General features: G+C 35.4%; 1 protein-coding gene across 2 annotated transcripts in view; it reads right to left on the bottom strand.

Annotated features, from left to right (window-relative positions):
- Nucleotides 1-26,205, bottom strand: part of PPP3CA (protein phosphatase 3 catalytic subunit alpha) — a 313,266-nt gene that overhangs the window by 64,459 nt on the left and 222,602 nt on the right. For both annotated transcript variants that reach the window (XM_037020090.2, XM_037020092.2), the window contains exons 3-4: nt 9,503-9,627; nt 1,334-1,445 (exon numbers count right to left, since the gene is read on the bottom strand). In XM_037020090.2, the coding sequence (XP_036875985.2) occupies nt 1,334-1,445; nt 9,503-9,627 (237 nt within the window). The remainder of the gene's footprint in view (nt 1-1,333; nt 1,446-9,502; nt 9,628-26,205) is intronic.

Raw genomic sequence — 26,205 nt, 5'->3', positions numbered from 1 at the left:
TATGCCAGTTTCCCCCACTATCTGAATGTACAGTGTTCCTATGAAACTGTTTGTAAGCTGAAATGGCATACAGTGAAAAAGCAATTACCATTCATTTATATAGAGCAATTTTTGAGCTTTCACAGATTGAAAAAATAACCTCTTGTAGACTTTCCTTATACATTGGGATGCATCTTGCTAAAGGATGCTCAGAATAAACTGAGATAAAGCACAGATGTTCACAGACACAGTCAGTTACGGTGCCTTGATGCCGCCATGCTGAGTGTGGTTCCTGGGAAGGGGCTTGATGCCAGCCACTCTCACTACTTGGCGTGCACTCTGCCTCTACACTGGCTGGCTGCAAAGCAAATGGTGAATACCAGTTTGGCATTTTGCCTTTTTTTTCATAAAAATGAAAAATATTCTTTGGATTTCTTTTGGTTAGCAGAAACAGGTACTAATACAGGTCTTTTGTTAAAGCAAAGTGATGTACTCAAACTTTCAAGAAGTGGGAGATACCCGTATTAAGCTTAATAGCTACTGTTTTTTGTTGTTGTTCATTCATATTGTACAGTTCTGGGTAACTTTTTATACATATCCTTGCTATTTATCTGTGATGTATCTCAAAAAATTATATACAAACAACTAGGAGACCAACAGAAAGATAGTTGTAAAGCTTGCTGGTTTTCCTGAAGGATTTTATAGAAACTAGATGGCAAGAAATTTTCTAGTTGTTTCTGCATCACTGCACATTGTTTTTCCTTTATTGACTTACATCTACTATTTTGAGAGACGTTGTTATATACCATTGAATATAGGACTAAATGACAGAGAGAAATTTAAATTTCACTGGGCAATAAAGAAAATTGAGGGGAGGAAAATTAAATTTATATGAAGTACTCCTCACTCCAAGCATTTATGTTTGAAGGAAGAAGTCATCTTGAATTTTACAAAATTCACTATAGGCTAGTAAATCTATTGGGTCCAAAAAGAGAGGTAAGAGGTTGACTCTGCCCAACACCTGCTTTTCTTAAGTAATTGGAGATTAAATGGTAGGGCTTTTATCTCAAACAGAAGTGTTCTGTTTTTGTTTTTGTTTTTAATATTTAATCGTGTTTCGTAGGATAAATTACATTAATACTAATTCAAATTTTAAACACTTTATAGTGAATTTAAAACTTAAAAACAAATTCTGAATTCTCTTAACTGTGCATACCTAGAAAAAAAATGAAATGACATAAAATAGTATCACTTTAAAAATTTTTGACTTTTAACCAGTGAATCATGCTCTTAGTATAGATTAAAGTGACTTTAACATACAGTGTTAAAGTAGGAAGCTTTAAAGGATACTCACATTCTTGTTTAAACGTAAAATACTCTGTTAGATGTCTACATTCATGATTTCCACGAAGTAAAAACAGTGTTTTGGGGTAAAGAATTTTCAAGGCCCACAAATACAGCACACACTGGGGGAAAAAAAATAGAATAATAAAAAGTAAATATTTTTCTATTATGCCTCAGCATCCCATATCCATCATTCACATAACAGAAGACATGAAACAAATGTGTGACTATGACCACAAGTCCCCCAAAGGCTAGGCTTTATTTAGCAGGATACTGAAAATCAGAAAACATAACCTTGATACAAAGCCAAGGTTCATCTCTGCTTGAAATATATACATATACTGAGGATCTATACACCAGAAGGAAACAATGGACTGCACTTCTTCTTTTAGAAGAAGTCTGAATGAAAATATACCAAGAACGGAAATACGGTGTAAATGTATGAGAAAAAATGTGATCGGTAATTAAAAAATTAAAGATACTTCTCTTTATAAAGCTGATTATTTTTAAAAAATCAGGTAACAGAAATGGAAGAACTGGAAAATAAAGGTAAGACAATTTGGGAGCCAAAACTGACAAGCTCAGGCTGACTCAGACTGTGTCTCTTATTTTCTGTTACATTCTCTCCTTCACTGGCTTTCTTCTCTCCCATTACCTTGCATTTTATTTTTGTGTCTTTGGTGTAAAAAGCTTAAGATTTTGTTTTGGTTTATATATAAGTAAGTTAAACTGAAGGCCAGGCACATCTGAGTACATATGCTGCTTTCATAACTATGGGAAACTTTTCATATACCTTAAAACTCTCAACTTAGTTACTTGGGGATTGCACTTCATGTAAAAATGAGGACCGTATGAATTCACCAGGTTTGGGATAAACCTACATTGACCAGGTCTTCCTGGAGCGTGTGCTGAGATAACGGGCACACTCAATTACTCACATCGCCATCATTATGTTCAATTGTCATTCATGAAGAACCCACAGGAAACTGAAGGTCACGCTTTGAAAACATTTACTCTCATTACATTTATGTTTTAAAGGTTTAGCTAAGAAATACAGAGGCACAAAAATACTGAGACAAGTCTGATTCTGGTTACTAAAATCTTAAACCAAAAAATACAATATTTATATTTTTATAAAGCATTTTCCAACATAGAGTAAATATGCTAGATAATGTTCTTAAGGAAAAGCTACTGGCAATTCATTCATTGTGATACCAGTGAAGAATAATTATCTCTGTCAGCTTATATGATAATTTATAAAATGAGTAGAAATGTTTGAATATACAGTCCAAGTTTTGGAGAAAATACTAATTATTAGAACAAGCATGTATTACTGTGCCTCCCAAGCAAGATATTATCTACAACTATATAATTATGTTTGAGGTAGATAAAAATAATGGTTTGACATCAAATTACATATGTACACACACACACATATGTATATACGTATATGTTACTTTAATTTTCTAATTATTACTTTCTGATTATAGTTATTGGCTGAAGTTCATGTGACAAATCATATTACTATTTTTGCAAAGTTGAGCAAATGGCCTATACATGTGATCTTTAAAGCATCATGATCTGTTGTTGATATGTGCAAAAGTTCCCTGTTATCCCGGTGAATAATACCATGGCTCAGTGAGTCTCCAGTTGCAATGCATCAGGTTTTATAGGTTCACTTACATGTTTTCATAAAGAGTTTGTATTATGCAAACCTATCTTTAATTTCAGAGAAGATATTTATAAACCATTATGAATGTCAATTAGAGGAATACTCCCAATTTAAAATTTATAAGGTTGTACCTTAATATGAATATATATATATATGTATATATATATATATATATATACATATATATATATATATACACACACTTCACATATATAAATTTGGAAATTTCTAAATTGGTGTTAACTTTGGATGTCTAATTTGGAATAGGAGCTGGCATGTCAAGTCTTTTAAATATTGCTCAAATTGCAATGTTTAATGTATTCTATTCATATATTTGGGGAAAGAATACATATTTTCTGTTATCCTGCAGCTACTTTTAAAAGTTTTCTTTGTGGTTTTTTTTGTTTTTACTAAAGCATAACTTACATACAATGAAGTGCACATATTTTAAATGTACCAGTCAATGAATTTTACATATATATATATATTTCCATGAAACTACTACCCAAATCCAGTTAATTTCAACATAGAGGAAGTTCCCTTGTGCTAGGTTCTAATCAAAATCTTTTGGAAATCTAGCTACAATGCTGAACTCTGTAGATTAGTTTTGCCTGTAACAATTTATTTTAAAGCAAAGCTACTACTTCTCTGACTAAAATCTAAAATGTGATTTTTAAACCCCACTCAAATACTACTATAGGAATCACATCTAGGAGCCATATTTTTTTTTTTGACATCTGTTTAAGATCCTGTTTTGATGTTAGCACATAGCTTTATCACCTCTAGTCTTAATTACTGTAGCTCTTTCATAACTGAAACCTCAGAGTAGTATAGAAATATTCAATGATACTCTTATGCTTATTTACCTTTTAAATGATTTAATACACATTTAATGCCCATTATTATTTCATGGATGTAAAGCACTTAGTATATAGTATTAGTTTAGGAAATAATACTAGCTTCTTTCTTGTAAATGAGAAGGAAGCACAAAGAGAGGAGGGAGGGAGGGAGTAAAAGAAAAAAGGAAAAGAAAAGAGGAAAGAAGGAGAAGGGAAAGGAAGGAAAGTTGAGAGAGAGAGAGAGAGAGAGAGAGAGAGAGAGAGAGAGAGAGAGAGAGAGAAAGGAGACATAACTCAATTTCCAAACTCTTGGCCCAAAACAGCCTAAAAATAAGAGTCCTGTTTTCACATGTTACTTCCTTCTCCCCTGTGGCAAGAATAAAATATCTTCCCAAACACTGACTAAAACTACTAATTCGGCCAATGTGGAAGAAAGTGGCACGGTAAATGAAAGGGCAAGGGTGGACTGGAGAGTGGAGCCCTGCCAGCTTCACCCTCAACATCTGGCAGGAGCGAGCTGCCAAGCACAACACTGTCTTTGCCATCTAAAGTTCGAACATTCTGGAGACTGAAGACCTTAAACAGAATCATAACCTTGTATTACTTCTGAAAAGGAAAGTCTCTTGTAAAAAATTGTGACAATCAGTAAGCAAGGAAATACAAAGTTGTTAATTAGTTATGTTCATCTACATGGGTGTCGGATGTTAATTTGAGTAAAGCGTTCACTGAATTAACTAGCTAATGTGGAAAGTGAGAGGCAAGTTCCATTAGCCGTTTTGCATGGTGAGACATAAATTAGCTGCACTCATCACTCTCAACAGGACCTGGGCTGTCTTTCCAGTTTTAGTCTAAACAATTAAATAATTATTTATAATTTAAACTTAGTCTGGGTTCGTTAATATGAAAGATTGAGCATCCTCTATCTTCTTGTTAATTTTTATCATAGACATAGTTTCCTCCAATTTAACTATCTATTATCTCCTATGAAGTAGCACTAAGGATATCACTTTCTTCATTAGTTTAATTGGCTTACTGATAACAGTGCAAACATTTACTTTGTAATTCACGGCTTTTAATACTGAGCATTCTTGAAAACTTGCATAGGAAGTAAGGAAGTATGTAAAAGAGGAAGCAAGGAAGTAAAACAGAAAATATACAACTTCAGGTAGATATCAATCAGCCAAAATAACTCTTGCTGTGAAACATTCCAATCAAAAGTGCTCTGCTGTCTCCCAATCACATGACAATTAAATGAAGGATGTACATTAGTTGGCAAAATAGCCAAATGCTTGAAATGCCAAATGCAGCTCTTCTAAGACATCGCCCGGCCTGACAAGCACACAGCGAAGCGGCAGGGTAACAGCAGTGCGCTGTAAAGACGACGGGCTGCAAGGAGCCAGCAGCCACTTTTCTTCCTCATGTCCAAGGCATCACGGTCACCCGACATCGCTTGTACCATTTGCTGGTTATTCTCAGGCAGAAGCATGGAACACCGCCTGACTTGCTGTGGTTCACTCTAATCTGAGTTCACAGCTAATAAATACAACTCTTCATGCTTAAACGTGCTTGAGGCTGCGGCTGAACTCTGGATGTGAGTCCAAAGGGAGGGGAGAGCTCGTTGCTAAGCTCCAGGCCATGCAGTGCAGTGCAAAGTGGCTAGAAAGGAAGGGTGGGGAAGCCAATAGAAGGAAGCCGCCGCGCATGCCTCTGTTTGCAATTCTAAGTTTTTCCCGTTTTCAGAGAAACATTCTCAGCCACAGGCCTATAATATGCATATGCTTGATCAAAGAGATTAGGTAGCATAATGTAATCACCAGAAAGAGGATGGTATTTGGTGTGAGACAAATTATAACCCTAAACAAAATTACCTCTTTCATCACCACTCAAATTCGTGCTTGTTTTATTTGGACTAACTTTATGGGGAATGAATTCTAATCTTGGCATTAAGAGAAGAGTAGGGGTAGAAGGTGGGAGGGGGTGTGTAAAATAATAAGCTGTATGTGCTGCCCAGAGCACATTACCTATGCCTGCAAATGCTGCTCAGCAGAGACTGAGTGAAATCTGAAACTACTGTTCAAAGCTCATTGGGTAAAAATTACACTTAAAGTGCTTCTCTTTGCCCAGAGGATAGAAAAGAATCCCCACAGTGGAGCCCCAAATTATTGAAATGAATCAAGAATATTTTGAAGCCTGTTAGTATATGCTGGAAAACTGAGCTCCTATTTTAGGATTTTTCTTACCCAACAATATGTAGTCAAAGAGAATATTTTATGTTTAATGCTGTGACCTTCAGTTTATATAGGTGGCAGAAAGGGCTGTGTGCGCAGGCTTGTACATGCGTGAGTGAACAGAAGAATGTGTATCAGTTCCTGCATTACTGATGTGGGCATTTTTGTAGTTCGTTTAGTGAATATATGGCCAAGGCATGAGGTATAGTGGAAAGGGCACAGACTTTGAATCCCAGTGTGTAACTGTCCCTGAGCCTCAGTTTCCACATACATAAAAGAAAAACATTTACATGTTCTTTGTAGAGCTGTGAGGAATAAATGAGACCATTTGTACCTGGTAAACACTAGCATTTCAGCATGCAAGCACTATCAGCTTCCTAATCCAGAACAAGATGCACAAGGTGTTCTCAGTGAGTATATTTTATATAAATGGCTATTCTACTTGGAATATGATGACATCACTGAGCTATCCCAAGGCCCTTCAAAAGTCACAATCTAATAAAAATGAATCAGTTTTACATACAAGGCCTTCACATTTTTGTCATCTCTGCATGCTTGTGGCAAGTCCCTGGTGCTATTCTCTCAGACTCTTAATAGTTTAATTAAAGAGCTGTTTTTGAAGATGACAGCTCTGATACATGTATCTCAGAACTTTTAAATATCTCATGATACCTACATCTGGCATGTCCCCAACATGCTTTGTGTATGTTTGATTCTTTGTGTGCATATTGCACAAATATCACAACTTTCACAGTTCAAGTATCTAAATCAATTGTAGACAAAAAAAAAGTCTGTTGAGGAGCAAGTTAGTGATGACTGCTTTTCAGCTTCTTTAGGGAAACAGAGTTCTAAGAAGCTCTAATTGGAGATATTTTAGGAAGTTTCAAGGTGTGAAGCCAGAGATTCAGAAGACTGAGCTCTTTGAGTAAAAATACCAAAGGTAAATAAAGACTAATATGATTAAGAAATAATATTATCCATTGATGGAGAGAGACAAAGAATAAGAAGTCCAATTGTGCCAATTGTTACTTGAGCAACACATAATTTGGTGCTTTATCTTTATTGCTAAATTAATAAGAAACAGTGTTCTCATCTTTGATTAGATTTTTAAAAGATGATAATTGAGTTGTTAGGAATCACAAATATTAGGATATTGAAAAAATTTCCAACATAACACTCCATCATTTGGCCAATAAACATCATTACTCCCAACAGGATAATCTTGGTGCTCCTTGCTTCAGAAAGTAGAACATTTATTTCATTCACTGTCAGAACCTTTCATAGGAGCACTATACATGTTAAATGAACAAGATGAATTTAACAGTTAATAAAATAATTAAAAAAATATTTACTTAGATTCCACATAACCCTAATTTAAGGGAAGCAGCAGAAACTTTATACCTCTTACTGTTATTCTCTGCCTATTGCAGTCTTCAAATCTGGCTACACATTGAAATCACCTATGGCCACATCAACAAATACTGACCCACGGGATGCAAGTTGAAGAAATTGTGCCACTCTGGGAAACATCCGTAAATGAAAGGATATGCCCTTATCATTTTCATTTTCCTCCCGGCTGAATGGAATGTGCAGACATGGTGCTTGAAGCAGGTGTGGTTGTCTTGGGTAAAAAGACTGCCTCTGGAACAAGGCCACACACATCAGAGCAACAAGGCAGACAGCGGCAGGGGCCCCGGCACCACGTCGGGTCACACCAGCCTGGTCTGCCCACCTGTAGGCATCTACAGGAGAGAGCAGTGAACTTGTCTTGTTCAAAACACCATTATGTAGGGGTTTGTTTGTTTGCTTTTCTTACTGTTGGTAGATATTAGCCCTAATGTGATACAAAGGTCTTACAAAATTTGAACTCAGTTGTACTTCCCGGTCAAGGTGGTTGGGCTGGCCCCCGAATGAGGTTCATGAGGTTTATTAATTTCTTCCTCTGTACTATTCTCATTTCAATTTCCCTCCTAGGTAATTTTTTTCTTTGATTCAGTCTTCCCCAGCCATGTGTGCCCTCAAAATTCTCCTGCTTTTCTTTTCCAATGGCAATTTTCTGTATATCTTTTATCACATTTTAATAATCAATTCAAATAACTGAGTCCTGGGTGAGCATCTATTCTAGGCTTCCAAATCTATATAAATTTTATGGTTATATTTTTCAACACAGGTTTAGGTTTCTAGACAGCAAGGATGGATATTTCTTCAAATTCTCCAGTCTTGATGATGTACATTTTATGAAGTAACACCAACAATTTATTTTCTCCGTTTGGATTTATAAACCAAAACCACCCCTCCCTCTCTCAACATCATAAATATTTAAGAAAGATGTGAGTCTTAAATGTAGAAAGGATTAATATATTAGTGGAAATATTATATAACATTATATCCACATGTACACACACATGTATAGTATATACATATACTGACATATAGTCAATGACTGAGGGTGAATTAAATAACCATAAAATAAAGTTAGTATTATAGTGATAGAAGCAAAAGCTGTTTAAGAGTGACATGTTTTTCAACATTAAATATTCCTATAGCAAATAAAATATTATAATGAAAATTTAAAATCTTTTATATGATTACTATGAATATACATGTTGGTGTGAAAATTCTGTGAAGTTGACTTATCTTTCTAATTAAGAATAGTTGTTTTCCTTTTAAATGCTTTTTATCCTGAGAGCACACATAATGTCAGCTATGAGACCTGATTTTTTAAAACTTATTATTTGAAACCACTTCCTTTAATAGGTATTTAATGAGTCCTCTCTATGTATAAGACACCATGTTAAGCACCAGGAAGAACAAATATGTGAATAAAACAAGGCTGTTGCCTTTCTTTTGATGTAATTTCAACTTACTTGAAGCAGATGCAGATGGGAAGCTGAGGAAGAACCTTCACTCAAAGGTTCTCTGGTTTGTTTAATTAATGAGTTTGATAAATTATACTAGTTAGATGACAGGTACCAAAAGAGGCAAAATACAGCAGCTGTAAGTATTCACACCCACACACACCCACACAAACAGACATACATGCACTTGGCCATTTACAAAGGTGAGTTATTATCTCTCAATTATAAGACATAATCATGCAAACACATTCCGGCTTATTTATTCAACTTTGATTAGATCTGACAGCAGGAAACAGCATTATCTAATGTAAAATATGATGTAATTTTTGCAAAGTTTAAAATACATAAAAGGTACCAAAGGCAAAATCTTACTATTGGCCATTTCCTTGGCATCTCTATGCATTAAAAAGCATCTGGGGATCAACTGAAAATGAGATATATATTATCCCAAGAATTAAGTGTATTAAAGTTCATCTTAGTAAATTATGGATTTCCTTAAGGCAGTAACAGTTACCACGTTCATTTTGCTAAGGTATTGCTGGTCCATTACTGAACAGCTGAGAAGAAATGATGTGGACTTACTTCAATACTGAAGTATCCTCTGTCAACATAGTCCCCTAAGAAGAGGTAGCGAGTGTTGGCAGGAGATCCCCCCACTTCAAAGAGCTTCATCAAGTCAAAGAATTGTCCATGGATGTCACCACAAACTGAAAGAAAGAAAGAAAATTAATTTATGGTCAGACTGTGTTAAGAATATGAATTAGGTAACAGAAGTGCAAAAATTTTAAAGCCAGAAAGAATTTAGAGGTCACCTTGGCAAAAACATTCTTTTGCAAACAGGAAAGTGGACAGATTCCAAAATGTATTAGTGGCAGACCTGGCTCTAGCATCTAGTCTAACAATTCACAGATTAACTAGAAAAATAAAGATAACAATAATAATAATGGCTTTTATTTTTGTGCATTTAACAATTTTGGACCAGACACTGTGCTAAGAAATTTATACATATTTTCTAATTTAATGCTAACAGTGTCACAAAGTAGGTTTTCCTTTTGCAGATAAGAGATAAGGCAAAGAGAGGTTGAGGAATTTGGTGTAATCCATACACAACTGAGATCTGAATATAGAACTGCTACATGTTATTTCCTCCTGGAGAACAATATTGATATGTATCATAAAAATTGTTATTTCATTGAATCTAAAATGCTATCAATTGTAAAACACATCATTATTTTATGTACCCCTAAGGAAGAAAAACCTCCAATCAATTGTAGAGGAGCATTTTTGTAAGATGTATTCTAAAAATCAGATGTTAAACTGGAAAAAAATTGTGAAATAAACAAAAAAAGTCCTGTGAAACAGTAGGAAAAAATCACTGGGAATTGATATTTAACTTTCTCATCTTCTTTTTTAAACCAAAATTATTGAAAGAGCTATGTTTGCAGTCTCTCTTTTTAAAAACCACTTACTCAGTACTTGTTTCATTTACTACTTTCAAAAGCATAAAAACATAAACATGATCTTTACTTTATGGATGAGGAAACAGTGTAGCTAAGAGATAGAGCTAGGCAAGGTCACTCACTTTAAAAATGGATGACCCAGGGTTAAATTCAGGTTGCTTAATTCAAAGTTTTTCACCTTATAATAATATCTTTGATACTCTGAATGTTTTATATATCCATATATTTAATATTTTTAAATAATTTTATGCTTGAATGATGAACATAATGTGGCTGTTGCTTGAACACTAAGAGGTTCATGGAATAAATGTATCAATGAATATGAAATCGTGTTATCTTAACATGCTGTATTCTGCAATCACAAGCAAGTTACTGAAATATCTTCAACTTCATTCCTTCATCTTTTGAAAGTTGATAGAAAAGTCAAAGGAGTTCACTGATGAAACAACTGTAAAGCAATGGATAAGTAAAAATGTCATATAAATTCCTATTTTTAAGATCAAGGAGCAGCTAATAACCCAGAGCTCTCTACACCTGAAACAGGTACAGGTGGACTCTTACCTGCTTAGAATGTCTGCATTTGAAAATCTTAGAAACTGCCAAAACAGAGGTAAATTACAAGAAGCTGTAACTACTAATGCATCCCTTTTCTGGGTTCCAATCCCTTTTCTGGGTTCCAATACATTGCTTCTTCCCTCAGGTGAGCAAGAGATACATTGTAGAAATATCAGAAACACATTCTTCTAGTTTTCTTTTTTTTCAGGTGAAAATAATTTTAATAATGTTTTTTATTATCATTAATCTACAATTACATGAAGAACATTATGGTTACTAGACTCCCCCCTTCACCAAGTCCCCTCCCCCACAAACCCCATTAAAGTCACTGTCCATCAGCATAGTAAGATGCTATAGACTCACTACTTGTCTTCTCTGTGTTGCACATCCCTCCCTATGCACCCCCCCACATTATACATGCTAATCATAAGGCCCTCTTTCTTTTTCCCTGCCCTTATCCCTCCCTTCCCACCCCTCCCACCCAATGCCTTTCCCTTTGGTAACCATTAGTCCATTCTTGGGTTCTGTGTTTCTGCTGCTGTTTCGTTCCTTCAGTTTTTCTTTGTTCTTATACTCCACATATGAGTGAAATCATTTGGTATTTGCCTTTCTCTGCCTGGCTTATTTCACTGAGCATAATACCCTCTAGCTCCATCCATGTTGTTGCAAATGGTAGGATTTGTTTTCTTCTTATGGTTGAATAATATTCTATTGTGTATATGTACCATATCTTCTTCACCCATTCATCTGCTGACAGACACTTAGGCTGCTTCCATTTCTTCGCTATTGTAAATAGTGCTGCGATAAACATAGGGGTGCATCTGTCCTTTTCAAACTGGGCTGCTGCATTCTTAGGGTAAATTCCTAGATGTGGAATTCCTGGGTCAAATGGTATTTCTATTTTGAGCTTTTTGAGGAACCTACATATTGCTTTCCACAATGGTTGGACTAATTTACATTCCCACCAGAAGTGTAGGAGGGTTCCCCTTTCTCCGCAACCTCGCCAACATTTGTTGTTGTTTGTCTTTAGGATGGTGGTGATCCTTACTGGTGTGAGGTGATATCTCATTGTGGTTTTAATTTGCATTTCTTTAATGACAAGCGATGTGGAGCATCTTTTCATGTGTCTGTTGGCCATCTGAATTTCTTCTTTGGAGAATTGTCTGTTCAGCTCCTCTGCCCATTTTTTAAATTGGATTATTTGCTTTTTGTTTGTTGAGGTGCGTGAGCTCTTTATATATTTTGCATGTCAACCCTTTATCAGATTTGTCATTTATGAATATATTCTCCCATACTGTAGGGTACCTTTTTGTTTTATTGATGGTGTCCTTTGCTGTACAGAAGCTTTTCAGCTTGACACAGTCCCACTTGTTCATTTTTGCTTTTGTTTCACTTGCCCAGGGAGATATGTTCATGAAGAAGTCGCTCATGTTTATGTCCAAGATATTTTTGCCTATGTTTTTTTCCAAGAGTTTTATGGTTTCATGACTTACATTCAGGTCTTTGATCCATTTCGAATTTACTTTTGTGTATGGGGTTAGACAGTGATCCAGTTTCATTCTCCTACATGTAGCTGTCCAGTTTTGCCAGCACCATCTGTTGAAGAGACATTCTTCCATTTTTGAAACAATACCCCATTAGATTATTCACAGTGTTTTTTGTTTTTGTTCTTAGAGTCCAGTATTTTGCAAATAGGTCTTTATTCTGAACTCATGAGGAATCTGGTTTGTGATCAACATATCATATACTGTCTTGTAATAGCATGCAATATTTTAACCAAAGGCAAAGAAAGGAACAGCAAGTGTTGTGGTTCAAATGTTACCAGGCACAGATGTCAGTACCCAAATGGAGGAGACTTCCATGGCTGCATTTAGAATGGCAAAAAAACTGTTGTAAATAACATTAATAATAAAACAATAACAGAATAAGTAAATAATAAAACAATTCTTAAAATGTAAATGAGCAAATGATGCTACTGCTAATAAATTGAAAAAGCTATTATCCATTTAAAAGACTGAATTAGCACATTTTGTATTAACAACTTTTTAAAAAGGCAAGAATAAAGCTTATATTCCACTGCTTTATCCTTGGAAATTATAGTTGGTATGGATTAATTAACAGAAGCACCAGCTTCTCTCAAGTTGTACAGATTTTTATATCTGTCATGTGTTTGTTTCAAACCAGAAATTATAAACAAAGGTTTGGTTGGAAACCAAGGTTTTACATGCCCTCCATCAAGTTCAGAAGTTGAAGGAACTTTAAGGAAAGAAAAGTATGCGGCAGTGCGTTTTGTTAAAATGGATTTGATGGAGCCCTTCAATGTGAATGCCAGTGACCATGACACTTTCTATAGCCTATGTCTTGCAACAACTGACATAGGCTATAGAAAGTGGATCCTATCAGACAGACAAGGGTCAGTTATGGGGTAAGGCTCAGGTAAAACATGCAGCCAGGTGATGGCAGAGAATGGAGGCCTCAAACATTACATGGAGTTGTTATTATAGTGGCAAGTTTAATAATTGTATTTTTAGGCTACAATTAAAAGGTCCCCAAGTCAAACGGTTGTATCTAAGCCACTAGAGGCAGTGTGGTGTAGCATTTAACAGCCTGGATGCATGCCAGGCACTCAGGCTCCAATCCCTGCTGTGCTACTTATTCTCTGACTTCAGTAAATTGCTCAATTTCTCTGGGGTTCCACGTATTCGCCTATAAAATGGGGTGACACCGGTACCTCACTTTACTGGGAAATTGTGAGAATTAAATTGTTAATAATGTAAAAGGCCTAGTTTTGATGAACTTGATAAATGTTACATCAAAGTGGCATTTCAAAATTGTTGTATCTAAAATATCAAGGCTCCAGAGAGGATGGGATTCTGGTGTTTGGGGTTGGGTGAGCAAGGAGCAGAAGGCATCTTCTGTACCTTTTTCTCCCCTCTATCCACTTTTTTCCTTTTGATCCCTCCATTTCAATTACTGGCCAGGCTTAAAAATCAAGCATAAATATTCCTTATTGCTCTATGCCAATGATATAAACACCAAAATATTAATTCAGGCTGTAGACTATGAGTTAGGAATTAAGTGATTTTAGCAACTGACATACAACTGCAGCACAATCCAGCAGCCAGAGTTACACAAGTCTATAAATAAATGAGTTCTAGACAATGCAAACATTAAGGATATCTTTTCTTTTGCCAGAGTACAGAAGTACATTATCATGAATGCAATTTTATAAAAACTGAAAAGTACAGTCTTCTTTCTGCCCTATAATAGCTTTGTGATAAGAGGTAATCACAATGATTCACAAAGATTACTGGATCTTGGCTTGATGATCTAAAACAGTAGACAGTAACTGCTGTAAATTCAACACAGCAAACAAAATATCCTGAAATCCAGTTACTCGTATGATAGCTACATCATCACTGACTTTACCATAAAACAGCCAGCCACACAATTCAAATCATGCTTTTATAGCAGGGACCACCTGTGATAATGTTCATCAAACGAAGACAACTTGCAAACATAGTGATAAAATTCTATACAATTCAAGGCCTAACTAAAGGAATTATAAAATTATAAAAAATTATCAAATCAAGGCCTAACTAAAGAAAACAGTAATTCAAATAAAATACACCTGGAAAATAGCAACATTTTATTAGGAGTTTAAAAGATTTTCCAGACACATTTAAGATAAAGCCATTGCACATGGATGGAGCTGGAGGACATTATGCTCAGTGAAATAAGCCAGGTGGAGAAAGACAAATGCCAAATGATTTCCCTCATTTGTGGAGTATAACAATGAAGCAAAACTGAAAGAACAAAATGGCAGCAGACTCAGAGACTGCAAGAATGAACTAGTGGTTACCAAAGGGGAGGGGTGTGGGAGGGCGGGTAGGGAGAGAGGGAGAAGGGGACTGAGGGGTATTATGCTTAGTACACATGGTGTGGGGGATCACGGGGAGAACAGTATAGCACAGAGAAGGGCCATAGTGGATCTCTGGCATCTTGTTGCACTGATGGACAGGTGACTGCATTGGGGTATGGGTGGGGACTTGATAGTATGGGTAAATGTACTAACCTCATTGTTTTTGCATGTGAAACCTTCAGAAGAGTGTATATCAATCATACCTTAATAAAAAATAAAAAAAGATAGAGCCGTTGCAGTCAGTCACCACCCATCCCCTTGTTCACCTTGTTCACTAGATGCCAGTCTTCTCTGTCCTAAATAACCCAAGTTTCTTTCTTCCTCATATTCTCACACAGGCTGACTCCTTTCACATTAGGTCTTGGCCACATGTCATGAGTACTCGGTCTTTCTTGGACACTCTACATGAAGGAGCTACCTCTCTCCAAAATCATTCTTCATCCATGAACTTGTTTTACTTTCCCCACAATACTTATCACTATCAAGCATTACCTAATTGGTGTATTTGCATACAGTCTTCTTCCCTGATTCTTTCAGTGGAGTCTAACCTCTGGGAGGTTGTGTGACTTGTCAGCCTTGTTTGCCGCCTGCCCCTGCTGAGAGGAGCATTTACAACCAGCGGGCACGATAAGCCTGCTACCCTAGGTTTCTTGCACCGCGCCCTGGGCTGGGCTGATTCAGAAACCCATTAACTAAGAAGTCAGGGGTTTTGAGGAGCGTTTGTGATTGAAAAAGCTGGGTGAAAGGTCTGTGGAGTTTGCTTTGGTGGACGTCAAAGGCCTTCAACTAGTCTGAGGTCATGTACGTTTTAAGCCTTTATGCCTCAGCTTTCAAAATAGCGTGTAGCAGGACTGAGGCAGAATGTGGGAGCTCATGCACCTCGCAGTGGTTTCCTTACCTAGTTCAACACCAGCAGCACTTGGGGAGATTTTGAAACTACAGATTCCTGGGCCCAGAATCAGAATCTCGAGAGGTGTAGATTTACAACAAGCTCTTAGATGATTCTTATCTTGTCAAACTAAATAGACCTGTAACTTTGAACCTTTCTCTCAGCAGACTCAACCCCCATTCTGCATGCTTGTGTGGTTCCCCTCACAGGGATTATATGTGAGGGAGATAGATATTTGAAAGGAAATGTCTTTCAATGCTAATTCCAGATTGGTATGAGATTAGGATTTCCTATGATGTGAAAGGATTATATTTAAGTGAGTGAAGGAATATAGGAAAGAGGGATGAACCTAAGAAAGTGATCACAAAAAGCAAATTTCTATGGGCTTTTGAATGTAGCTATTGCTCAGGCCTTGTAAATTTCAGCTTTAAGATAAAGGATTTATCCTAAAGTCCTAATACAGGGAATATTCACTATTTTGATACCTAACTTCAGGAAGAAAGTGATTGCCATACTGAGGTATCCGTACTTCGGTACCCAAGAGGATGGAGGGTGGTGCACACATCACGCAGAGGGAACCTACATCTATGTGATGGCAGATGAAAAGTATGACCAGGTAGCTTTTCCTCTATGTGATGCTGTGGTCCCACCTCCCATCCTCTTGGATACCTAAGACACTGATGTCCCAGGAGAAGTACATTGCCAGCTATCGAGGCAAGCCATCTGCTTGGTTGCTCAGTCTCCAGTTTCCCAGGAGGCTAGGTCCTTTCATCTCCAATGTCACTGAGTTTCAACAGCACTTCTAGAACAACCAGACTTTGCAAGTTCTACTGTACCTTGAAGGCAAACTCATTCTTCACCAACACACCCCTGTGCCCCACATTTACCTAGCTTCCCATTATTTGCTTCTCATTCCCAATGGAACAGCACTGCGGGCAGGGTACTCAAATAGGGGCCTGCACTGAAAGACCTACAATGTGGAAAAAGCACTAAAAACATAGAAACACAGCTCAGGTAGTAAACACACTCCTAGTCTCTATGAAAATGTCCATTCCCTTGGCTGAACATTCCAAATATACATATTATGTCTTCAATAGCTCACTAACAGAACTATACATATTTCCAGCAGAAATGTATAGAGTTAGAGCATTAATGAAATTAACACATTAAAGATAATGAAAGAAAACAAAAGGGTTTTGTTCTGAACCATTGCTACCCTTATCCAATCCAATAACAACCTAAGGAGCTACATGCTGGTTATCTCCCCTTTGCACTGTGTTTGTTTTTCCACTGGAGAAGTAAGAACAACCAGGTGCAGGGAGCACTGGAGTCCATTTGGTGAGAAGGTTGCAATGTTGGTGTCAGCTTCTTGGTTCTTCCCCTAAGTGGGGGGCTAAGTGGTTTCAAATGTGGCTGCTCTAAGATCCACAGTACAGCCCAAGGGTGCAAAAAACGGACAAAATCCTGTGATGCTCACACATTTATTACTTTTCTCTCTTCTACTATCAGGAAATACACAACTTAAGCCTAAGTGGTCAACTACTAAGTAAAGAAAACAATTTCTTTTGAGTAACTGCCTTTTAATATTTTTTCCCTACCTCAACCAATGACTCTTTGCCCACATTAAAGAAAACTTTATTAGAATGATTCTCACACAAAAATGGTGCCAAAAACTTTTGATCAAAGTCTTCTGAAGCTCAGGAGAAGAGAACTTTGAAGTAGAAAACAAAAATAACATATAAAATCTGTCTTTATTTCTCAAGAAAGGGAATCACTTTTATTTCTAGTATCATATTTGGAGAACTAGCTTTGAAATTACAGGTTTAGAGGGGTTCAAATATTATAAACATAAATGTGTGTGCATGTCCTTGTGTGTGTGTGTGTGTGTGTGTGTGTGTGTGTGTGTGTGTGTGCTCGCGCGCACATGTGTAAAGCTACCCACCATAAAGGAGGAATTATTTGGAGATTAGTGGTCAGAGTAGCAGTAGGGAGTCATTAAAAAAATCCAAGACGTTACTGAAGATTACAGCAAAGTAGTGCTAAAGAGAAACAGCAATAAACAGCTGGGGCAGTAACAAGGGGCTCTTTGTGGTCAGCTAAGTTCTAGTGATCTATGAACTGGACTGTGAATGAATCAGCCACAGACCAAGTCTAAGAGTACCTAAAACCAGGACACCGCTAAGTACAGAAAATGATGGCCAGCAGACTGAAGACAAACAGGCTCTTGAGAAAATAATCTCAGGCAGGTCAAGGAGGGCAGGTTGGAAAGGTACCCACAACTGGGACCAAGCCTTCGCCTTGAATCTTCTGACAACAGCAATGCTGGTAACTGTTGAGAAGGGACAGATGTGCAATCTAGACCCCTGCCTATATCATATGTGTCTATATCAAAATTGCATCAATATTTAGGTATCCATGTCTAAATTAATTTGCTGAATCTTAAATAGGTATATCCATACTATAACTGAATTATTTTTCCAAAGAATTCCACTGCTTCTAAGTTCACATTGGCAATTAAATTACTACATTAGAAAATGTAAATAGTAGACAATACTGAACATATTAGGATGAGATCCCAGTATAATCACCAAACAACTGATAGCTTGAGAAGAAAAGGACTCTGATAAAAATCAAATTGCCATCCTAAGTAGAAGACATGCTAACAAATGTAATGTAAAATACAAGTTTTCAAATAAAACTATTAAAAACAACTTTGAATTAATGCTCAGAATTATACATTTGGTCCTGTTTGCTTGCCTACATAAAAGGAAATCCATCAAAGAACATCATTGGGTCAACTTCTTAGTGACACTAAGACACAATTTTATGTCATAGAATTCCAGGATAGAAAAAGCTCATACAAATTAGAATGCCCAGGGACAGGGGAGTAAGTTCTTAAAAACAAATGAGCAGTCAAACAATAAATTACAGGTGAAAAATAGATTTTTATGAAACAGCTTTTCAAAATTGCATCAATATTATGATTTAGAAGTCAAGTGCTTTTGATTCTTAACTCATTATTTATTTTTCTATAAAGACCTTCTAGTTCCTCCAAAATACTGGCTTTTATCATCTTGGAAGCCTTTCATGAAGTAAAGTAACTTCAACAAGTTTTTCCAGTTCATGCTAAACTAACAGGTTGTAATTTTTCTTTTTGAAAAGACATTACTGAATCGCTTAACAATTTTCACCATTAGAGTTCCACTCTACTTTCAGCTTCATTGACTTCAATCCAATATTTTTTCCATAATAGCCACATTTTCCCAAGACAATAACATTCCTAATGTTAAGCAACTAATGTTATGTCTAATTCTCAGCATGAAGGAATTAACCTATTGAATTCACTGTTTTGGTTTTTGAATCCTGTATCTGCTACAACTTTCTCTTTTCCAGAATCTGCAATTTTGCAGAGAACAATTTTGTGTTTGGAAGTTTTGTTAGGGGTAAACACAGCTGGTGCCACTGGTACACATTATCTGATACCTCCTGTTGATAATCCAGGCCTGTGTAACCTTTAGTGAATGATAAATTCAAGTACAAAACAGCCAGCCCTAATATGTATAGTTCATTAGCAAAATGTGTAAACTTCCAAAATCAGTCAATTACTAAGGTAAAAGAGAGTTTTATTACAAGCATTCACTTACATCTAGAAATCATCAATTGTAAAACCAAGTAACCAAGAAAAAAGTCACAGGGTTCTAATTCACTAAAGAGGTATATTTCAAAGTAATTAATATTTTTCAAATGTTAAACATGTATTAGGTACTCTACAAAACAAAAAATATGAATTCTTTACCTGGGTACTCTAGTTTGATAGTATAAAACAATAATGAAATGTTTCTAAGTCAAATCAAAATTTGCTAAATACTGAAGTTTCAAGGATTTTGTAAGAAATAACAGGCAGGCCTCTGAAATTAAACAGAGAATAGTAGTACCAGTGCACATTAACAGCAATAATTTCAAACATTTTCTTATATTGACGATGCTGTTTTATGATGATAAATAAATGATTTGTATGACAGTGTTAATGAGAAATATAACAGGAAAATTGAAAAAAAACAAGAGTGGAATACATTGCATATTACAATAGATAACAACAAACCAGCACTAAATAGTCCATTAATTCCTAAATCTCAGTTTATAACTATAATCAGTTGGAAAGAAACTAAAATAATTTGTTTTTAAAATGTTTTATAGTGGGATCAAGGATACACAACCATGATATGTACACAACACTGTGTACATATCTGATGAACAAAAAAGAAAACTATTAAAATTTATGTTTTTTTATCCTAAAAAAGAGTGTTCTCACCATTGAGATAATTTTTTGAAGATTTTTTTCCTTCATGGGCTTTTTAAGATTTTGTTACTCAAAGCACTTAGTTTATTAAATAAGAACGGCTTTGTTCCATTTGTTACCACTGTTTATCTATTTCAGTACCAATGCAGATTGTAACAAAATACATAACTATTAAGGCTCCATAAGAACATTAACGAGTTATGTAAGTCATGGTCATGGCTGTGACAGTGATAACAATATGTATGTACAATTGTTAACAGCATTATTTAATTACACTTGGTCATTACTCTGTTCATTTCCAAGTTTGGTCAGACCTGAAAACTGCTGGTTATTTGATATATGGATTTATTTACCTTATATAATTCACTAAGCCCTTGATTATTATCACTAGTGAAATAGAGTATTGGGTGAACACACTCAGTTGATGTAATTTCAGTCAAATGTAAATAAATTTGGTAATTTTTGTACTTATATATACATATTGATACATGCACAATTGTTCTCACTTCTTGAATACTGAGTCTAGGTTTCAGATCCCCATAAACTCCCTCCAGGACCCTGAAGGATGGGTTCTCATTAATGTGACCAGATTTGCAGGTTACAGCTCTAGGCCTTAGCATTCCCATCTTGGACCTTCCAAACATGTATTTCTAGGGCTTTCTTTTTAGCTTGTGGCCACAGTATTCTTCCAGTCAGCGTATTGCTGTTTCCTGGATGCATTATTTCATCCTTGGGAAGAGGCAGTGTGTGCAATGGTTAAAAACACACTCTGTGAATCTAGCCTGCTTGGTTTCATAATTGCTCTTTGTTAGTTTTTGGTTTGTATGTGTATTCCTCCTGATTGACCTTAGTCAATGACCTATGGCTTCTTAATTATTTTATTCTTTCTCCCTGAATTGGCTTTACTATCCATAATATGCATGAACTCTTCTAATTTGCTTTCCCTAATTTCCTCCCTTACATATTCACAGTCTATTGTTTTTACTACATTTCTTCAGGCATTCACCATCTTGCCCTGTAAAGTGCCACTTGTGTAACTAAAACAAGATGGTTAATCTTTGCAGGAGGTCTTGGATGCTTTACAATAGGCCATATCTTGTTTTGCTTTGTTTTTAATTAAATGAAGTAATATAAGGGAGAAAAGAGCTTCGCACGCTGTGGCACACAGAATGCACGGACACATCATGAGATGGTAGGTGTAGCAACTATTTCCGAGGTTGTCTGCGTAAAAAATACCTTGAATGTATTGACAGATTTAGACAAATGACCTAAGTACCTGTAATCAATGTAGCCATAAATAAAATATACAAAAAGTTGTTTTATTTTTTCCATTTTTTATCCAAATGTAGACTGTCATATGTTGAAAGCTGTCAAGCCTGAAATCAAACAGACTAGGTCTCCTGCTCCACAATTTCCATTTTCAAAGAGTAGAAATGTCTCTAAATGGCTTTAGTGATATTACCAGTCTTTCAGAAAGCAGCAGCACATTGATGAGTTTCCAGTTACTCTCATTTTCTCTTGTAGCAAAGCTCATTTACAAGACCACTCTGTTCCATGGCTTTGTAATGGTAGTAATGTTTTAAAAGCTGAAAGTGACATAGTAAATAGAAAAAATGTAAGGTATTTCAGCAAATGGATTTGAAAAAAAAAAACTACTCTTAGATTTCTGGAAAACTCAGTTAAGAAAAATCTTCTAAGAAGGGAAAAGTGAGTCATTCTTTCATGATACTCCTCAAATTTTGACAATTTAAAGGATTGCTTTGTTTTTAATATTTTAAAAATGCAAGGAAAGCGACTGCTCAAATTTTGACAATTTAAAGGATTGCTTTGTTTTTAATATTTTAAAAATGCAAGGAAAGCGAGCTAATGATATTGAATTCTAACGTCCACATATGTCATTAATTTGGCAATTACAGGCTGTGGGGATATTAGTAAAAGAGTGTTTAGCTATCACTGTGGCACATGAACTGTGGTCTTTCAAGTAGTCACCTCTATGTTGCCTGCTAGTAAGTGCACAAAGCCATTAAGTGCTGTACTTATAAGATGCTACTCAAGTGACTTAATAGAAAGAACTGAATCGATTGTACTCTATCATTTGCTCAGAAAAAATATAAGCTTGTTATATGAAGCATATTTGGAAATGGCATTTTTAATTCTTAATGAATCAATTATTAAAAATACATGAACAGCTCAGGCATATTAGAACACATTCATTTGAAAATTAGTTAAGAAAGAGTATTTTCTGCAAAATAATTCTGACAAGGGTAAAGCCTATTTCTTAATTCTACCTAGTTTTCCTTAATTTTTTATTTCCTCATCTCTCTTTCATTAAGCAGATATTCCAGAAGTATTTACTCAGTTACATATCTGAAAAAAAGAGTAAAACATTGAAAGATGAAATATTTATCAAGTATACTATAATTAAAGGATGAATAAATACCACCAAAGATTAATTACTTTTTACTTGTACTAGATTATACTGGGATAATAAAGAAATGCAAGGCATGGAATTTGGTCTCAAGAACTTTAAAACATACTTGAGAGGACACACATATACAAAATTGTATTCAAAGTATTGGCTTCCTGACATCAGAGTATTTCCCTCTCTATTCTGAAACTTCTGAGCACTGGCTTATGGTCAAGAAAAATGGGTTTAAGAGTTAGTTCTCACATAAACATTTTATATGAGCAAATGATTTTATTGCCTGTTTGCCACAATCAAACTTCTTAACAGAGGCAAGAGCATATACAGTTTTTCTAAAAATGAATGTCGAATTATAAATACCTACATTTACTTTTAGTAATGATACTTTTATTTTGAAATTTCATATTTTATCAACAGTATGAGATTATTTTGTTTACACAAAGGGGCTATCAATTAAAAAATATGGAAACTTATATACTAGGTTATCTCAAATTTTCATGTCAGAACTAATATAATATTCATTCAATGAAGACTCCTTTTGTGGAGTTGATTATATTCCACAAAGATACAAATCATTTATTCCATTTATATGAATACAAATTGGGGTCACAGTCCTAAACTGACATAAAATAGCATCCATACAGTCTTTGTACATCTTATACCTTTACATATGTGCTTGGCTCCAATTTATGCATAAATCATATTTTATGTTTCTTGTTTCTTCACAGTTTGACAAATAGCTAATTAAATTATGCAAAAATCATGTGTTGCCTAACAAGTTATATACAGCATATAAACTGAGTGATCACAGCAAATTAATGCAGGTGGTTGAAAAACATAAAATAGTTGCTGATAACTCGTCATAATTTGTGATTCATTAGTAATCATAATTTCAAATTTAGTTTAATTTCCATCAATTAAAAATGATGAGTGTTTGTTATATATTTGAATTGCTAAAAAGACCAATCAGTATTGTCAATCAACTCTTCTCCTTTCCCTTGACAAAATATAAAATATTGAAAAACATGTTGTAATGTGTTTGGTGAGTTATTAAACTGATTTTGACTAGGGAAAAGTTTGTTTATGAAAATCACGTAATTTCAAGTTCCATTTCCTATGTTATAGACCTACTTCATTAAATTTCCAGAACCCTTTCTGTCATCTACATCCATTGCTTAATGTATTTTAAACAAAAATTTTAAATGTTTTTAATACATATAAAGCTATCTTTTAAAATTTACATCTCTTTGTTAATAGTCACATCACAAATTGAACTGCATTTTACAAAAGAACATTTGATTTTTCCTATGATGTTTTGATACTTTATAAGAGAGTTCACAAGTCAAAGTGGACAAATTATCTATCATCCCAAATAATAGCTAAATGCACACTCTAGGATATTTTATTCAGTCTTTATTAACAGGTAGTCACTAAGTACCTGCTATGTGATAGGTGTTATGTAGAATTTAAAAAGTAATCATTTTTTCAATAATGGGAAGACAAGCTTGTATAAATATGAAATAATTAAATAGTAATATGTAATTTTATAGTAAAGGAATATAAACACAATCTATTCCCTTAACATAGAGTATACTTGAGATATAAGATTTCTGCATATGAACAGGTACCAGGTGGGGCTTCCAAATGCTTACCTGCTACCCATCTGACCTTTTATCAGTAAGAAAACACTGACCTTTGACCATGGACTTCACTCTGTAGCCTCTAGACATGTGAAATGTGGATGACTGAAAAAGCTTCAGATATATCTAGTCTAGAGGCTCTCTAACATTTCAAATGTCTCAGAACTAGAAATGGAATTAAAATCAGACTCTACTCTGTGTGTCCTACAGATGTTTCTTGGGAAGTAGGAAGAAGCCAAACACATGGGGCTTGAACGTTTGCTGAGCAAGCCTGGCAAGTATGATCCTTCCCTTCTGTTTCATGAATACGTAATTTTCCTCTCAGCTGTGCGAGGTCATCCTGACCGCTTTGGACATTTCCCAGCTAACAATAAGACCAAGCAAAGACCAGTGTGGCTGAGATCACTTGGCTTCAGACATGTTCTGCAGAGCTGAAAGGGCACATGAGGAGTGTCAGGGGTAATTATTACAATAAGCTCTACTGTTAATATTTTTTATACATTGGAGTTCCACGTAAGATTTCTTTGTGTGTGTGTGTGTGCTGAAATCAGGGGTGGGGGTGGGGCGGTAGATGCTGCGCCTTAAAATTTATGATGACTACTGATCAAACAAAAGTCTTACAGAGAATCAGAAATAATGGAAATGAAAGTTGGCAGACATTATCAAAGAAGACTACCAAAGGGAAATGAGATTTAGTGTTGATAAAAATTTGTAATAAATTGAGACTAAGAGGAAGGATATTTAGGTAGACAAGTGCAAATGAGCCAGAAAAAGTAGATTACAAAAAAAATGGGATTGATTAGAGGGTATGTGTGAATCAGCAGGAGATAAAGTACAAATGTTACATTAGATTATGAAGGGCCTTAGATTTCAGTGTGCGATTTTTAAGAAGAAAAACAATCCCATTAATGAAAGTAGATAAATTTGACAGCTCTATGGAGAATCCAGTGGTGTAGAAAAATTGAAAGCAAAGTTGCTTTCAATTAGAGGTTCATTGTAATAATACAGTCACAAGACAAGGAGGTCTGATACTACAATGGTGGAGGTATAAAAAGATAAAAGGGGCCAAATTAGAATGTTCTTATACTTCCATATGGCCACTGTAAATTATATAATAAGTGAAGTCATTCATGTATGCCCTGATTCAAGAAATATTATGTTCTTACAACATTCCTATACTTTCCACTGTGTTAAGACTCTACAGATGTAACATAACAACTTAGACATCAACCGAGGCTCTCTTGAAGTAAGCATGTAATGAAGGCACTGAACTAAACAAGTGATAATACTAAAGTAAAAGCTTTAAAGGCAGAGATTTTTTCCCTTCTTTGTTCACTATTGTATTCCTAGTGACACTTAAGGGATCTTAACAAAGGAAGAGATGAAGCAATAAAGTTGCACCATGGGCCACCAAATAAGGGTTTTGTCATCCAAGTTATGAAGTCCGAACTTCACCCAAAGAGGAGCCACTGAAGGACTCTGGGCAAGAGAAGATTCTCTGTTACTTCTGGTAAGTCAATCTACTTCTCTAAGCCTCAAATTCCTTAGAATAAGGACAATAGCAGCTACCATACACGATGGTTGTGAAGATCAAATCCAATAATGTTGCAGTAACTGACACAGGTTAGTAACTCAACCTCAGGCAAGTTCCCTATAGCTTTGATACCACAGCTCTTTTCAGCTCCTCTTGATTGGAGCTCCCTTCTTAACAAATGATTACACTAATATTTCAAAGTTTAAATATCATTGACTTCAGTCTGGATAAAAAGTTTTGTTTATCTTACACTAATATTTTGCCTTCATTTATTTAATGCTAGGTAAAGGGTGAGAGGTGATGGTCTCAATTCTATATCTCTAGGTGCAAAGTACAAGCAAGGTGACATTGTTTTTTTATTCACCTCTTTTCACACAATACAAGTGAATCAGAAATATTTAAGATAGAAATTCTATATGCATTAATTATATAGAAATTACTACTTTAGTGTTGAGTGGCACATTTTTATTACCACACCTGAAAATTCCCATAATTTATAAAGTCACTTAATTGATACTCATTATTAAAGTAGCCACACATTAACAGGTTTCTGAATTATT

This window comes from Manis javanica, chromosome 5 (genome assembly GCF_040802235.1).
Source record: "Manis javanica isolate MJ-LG chromosome 5, MJ_LKY, whole genome shotgun sequence".
Taxonomy (NCBI): domain Eukaryota; kingdom Metazoa; phylum Chordata; class Mammalia; order Pholidota; family Manidae; genus Manis; species Manis javanica.
The sequence above is the reverse complement of the archived record's forward strand: the minus strand, read 5'-3'. Positions and strand labels throughout refer to the sequence as shown.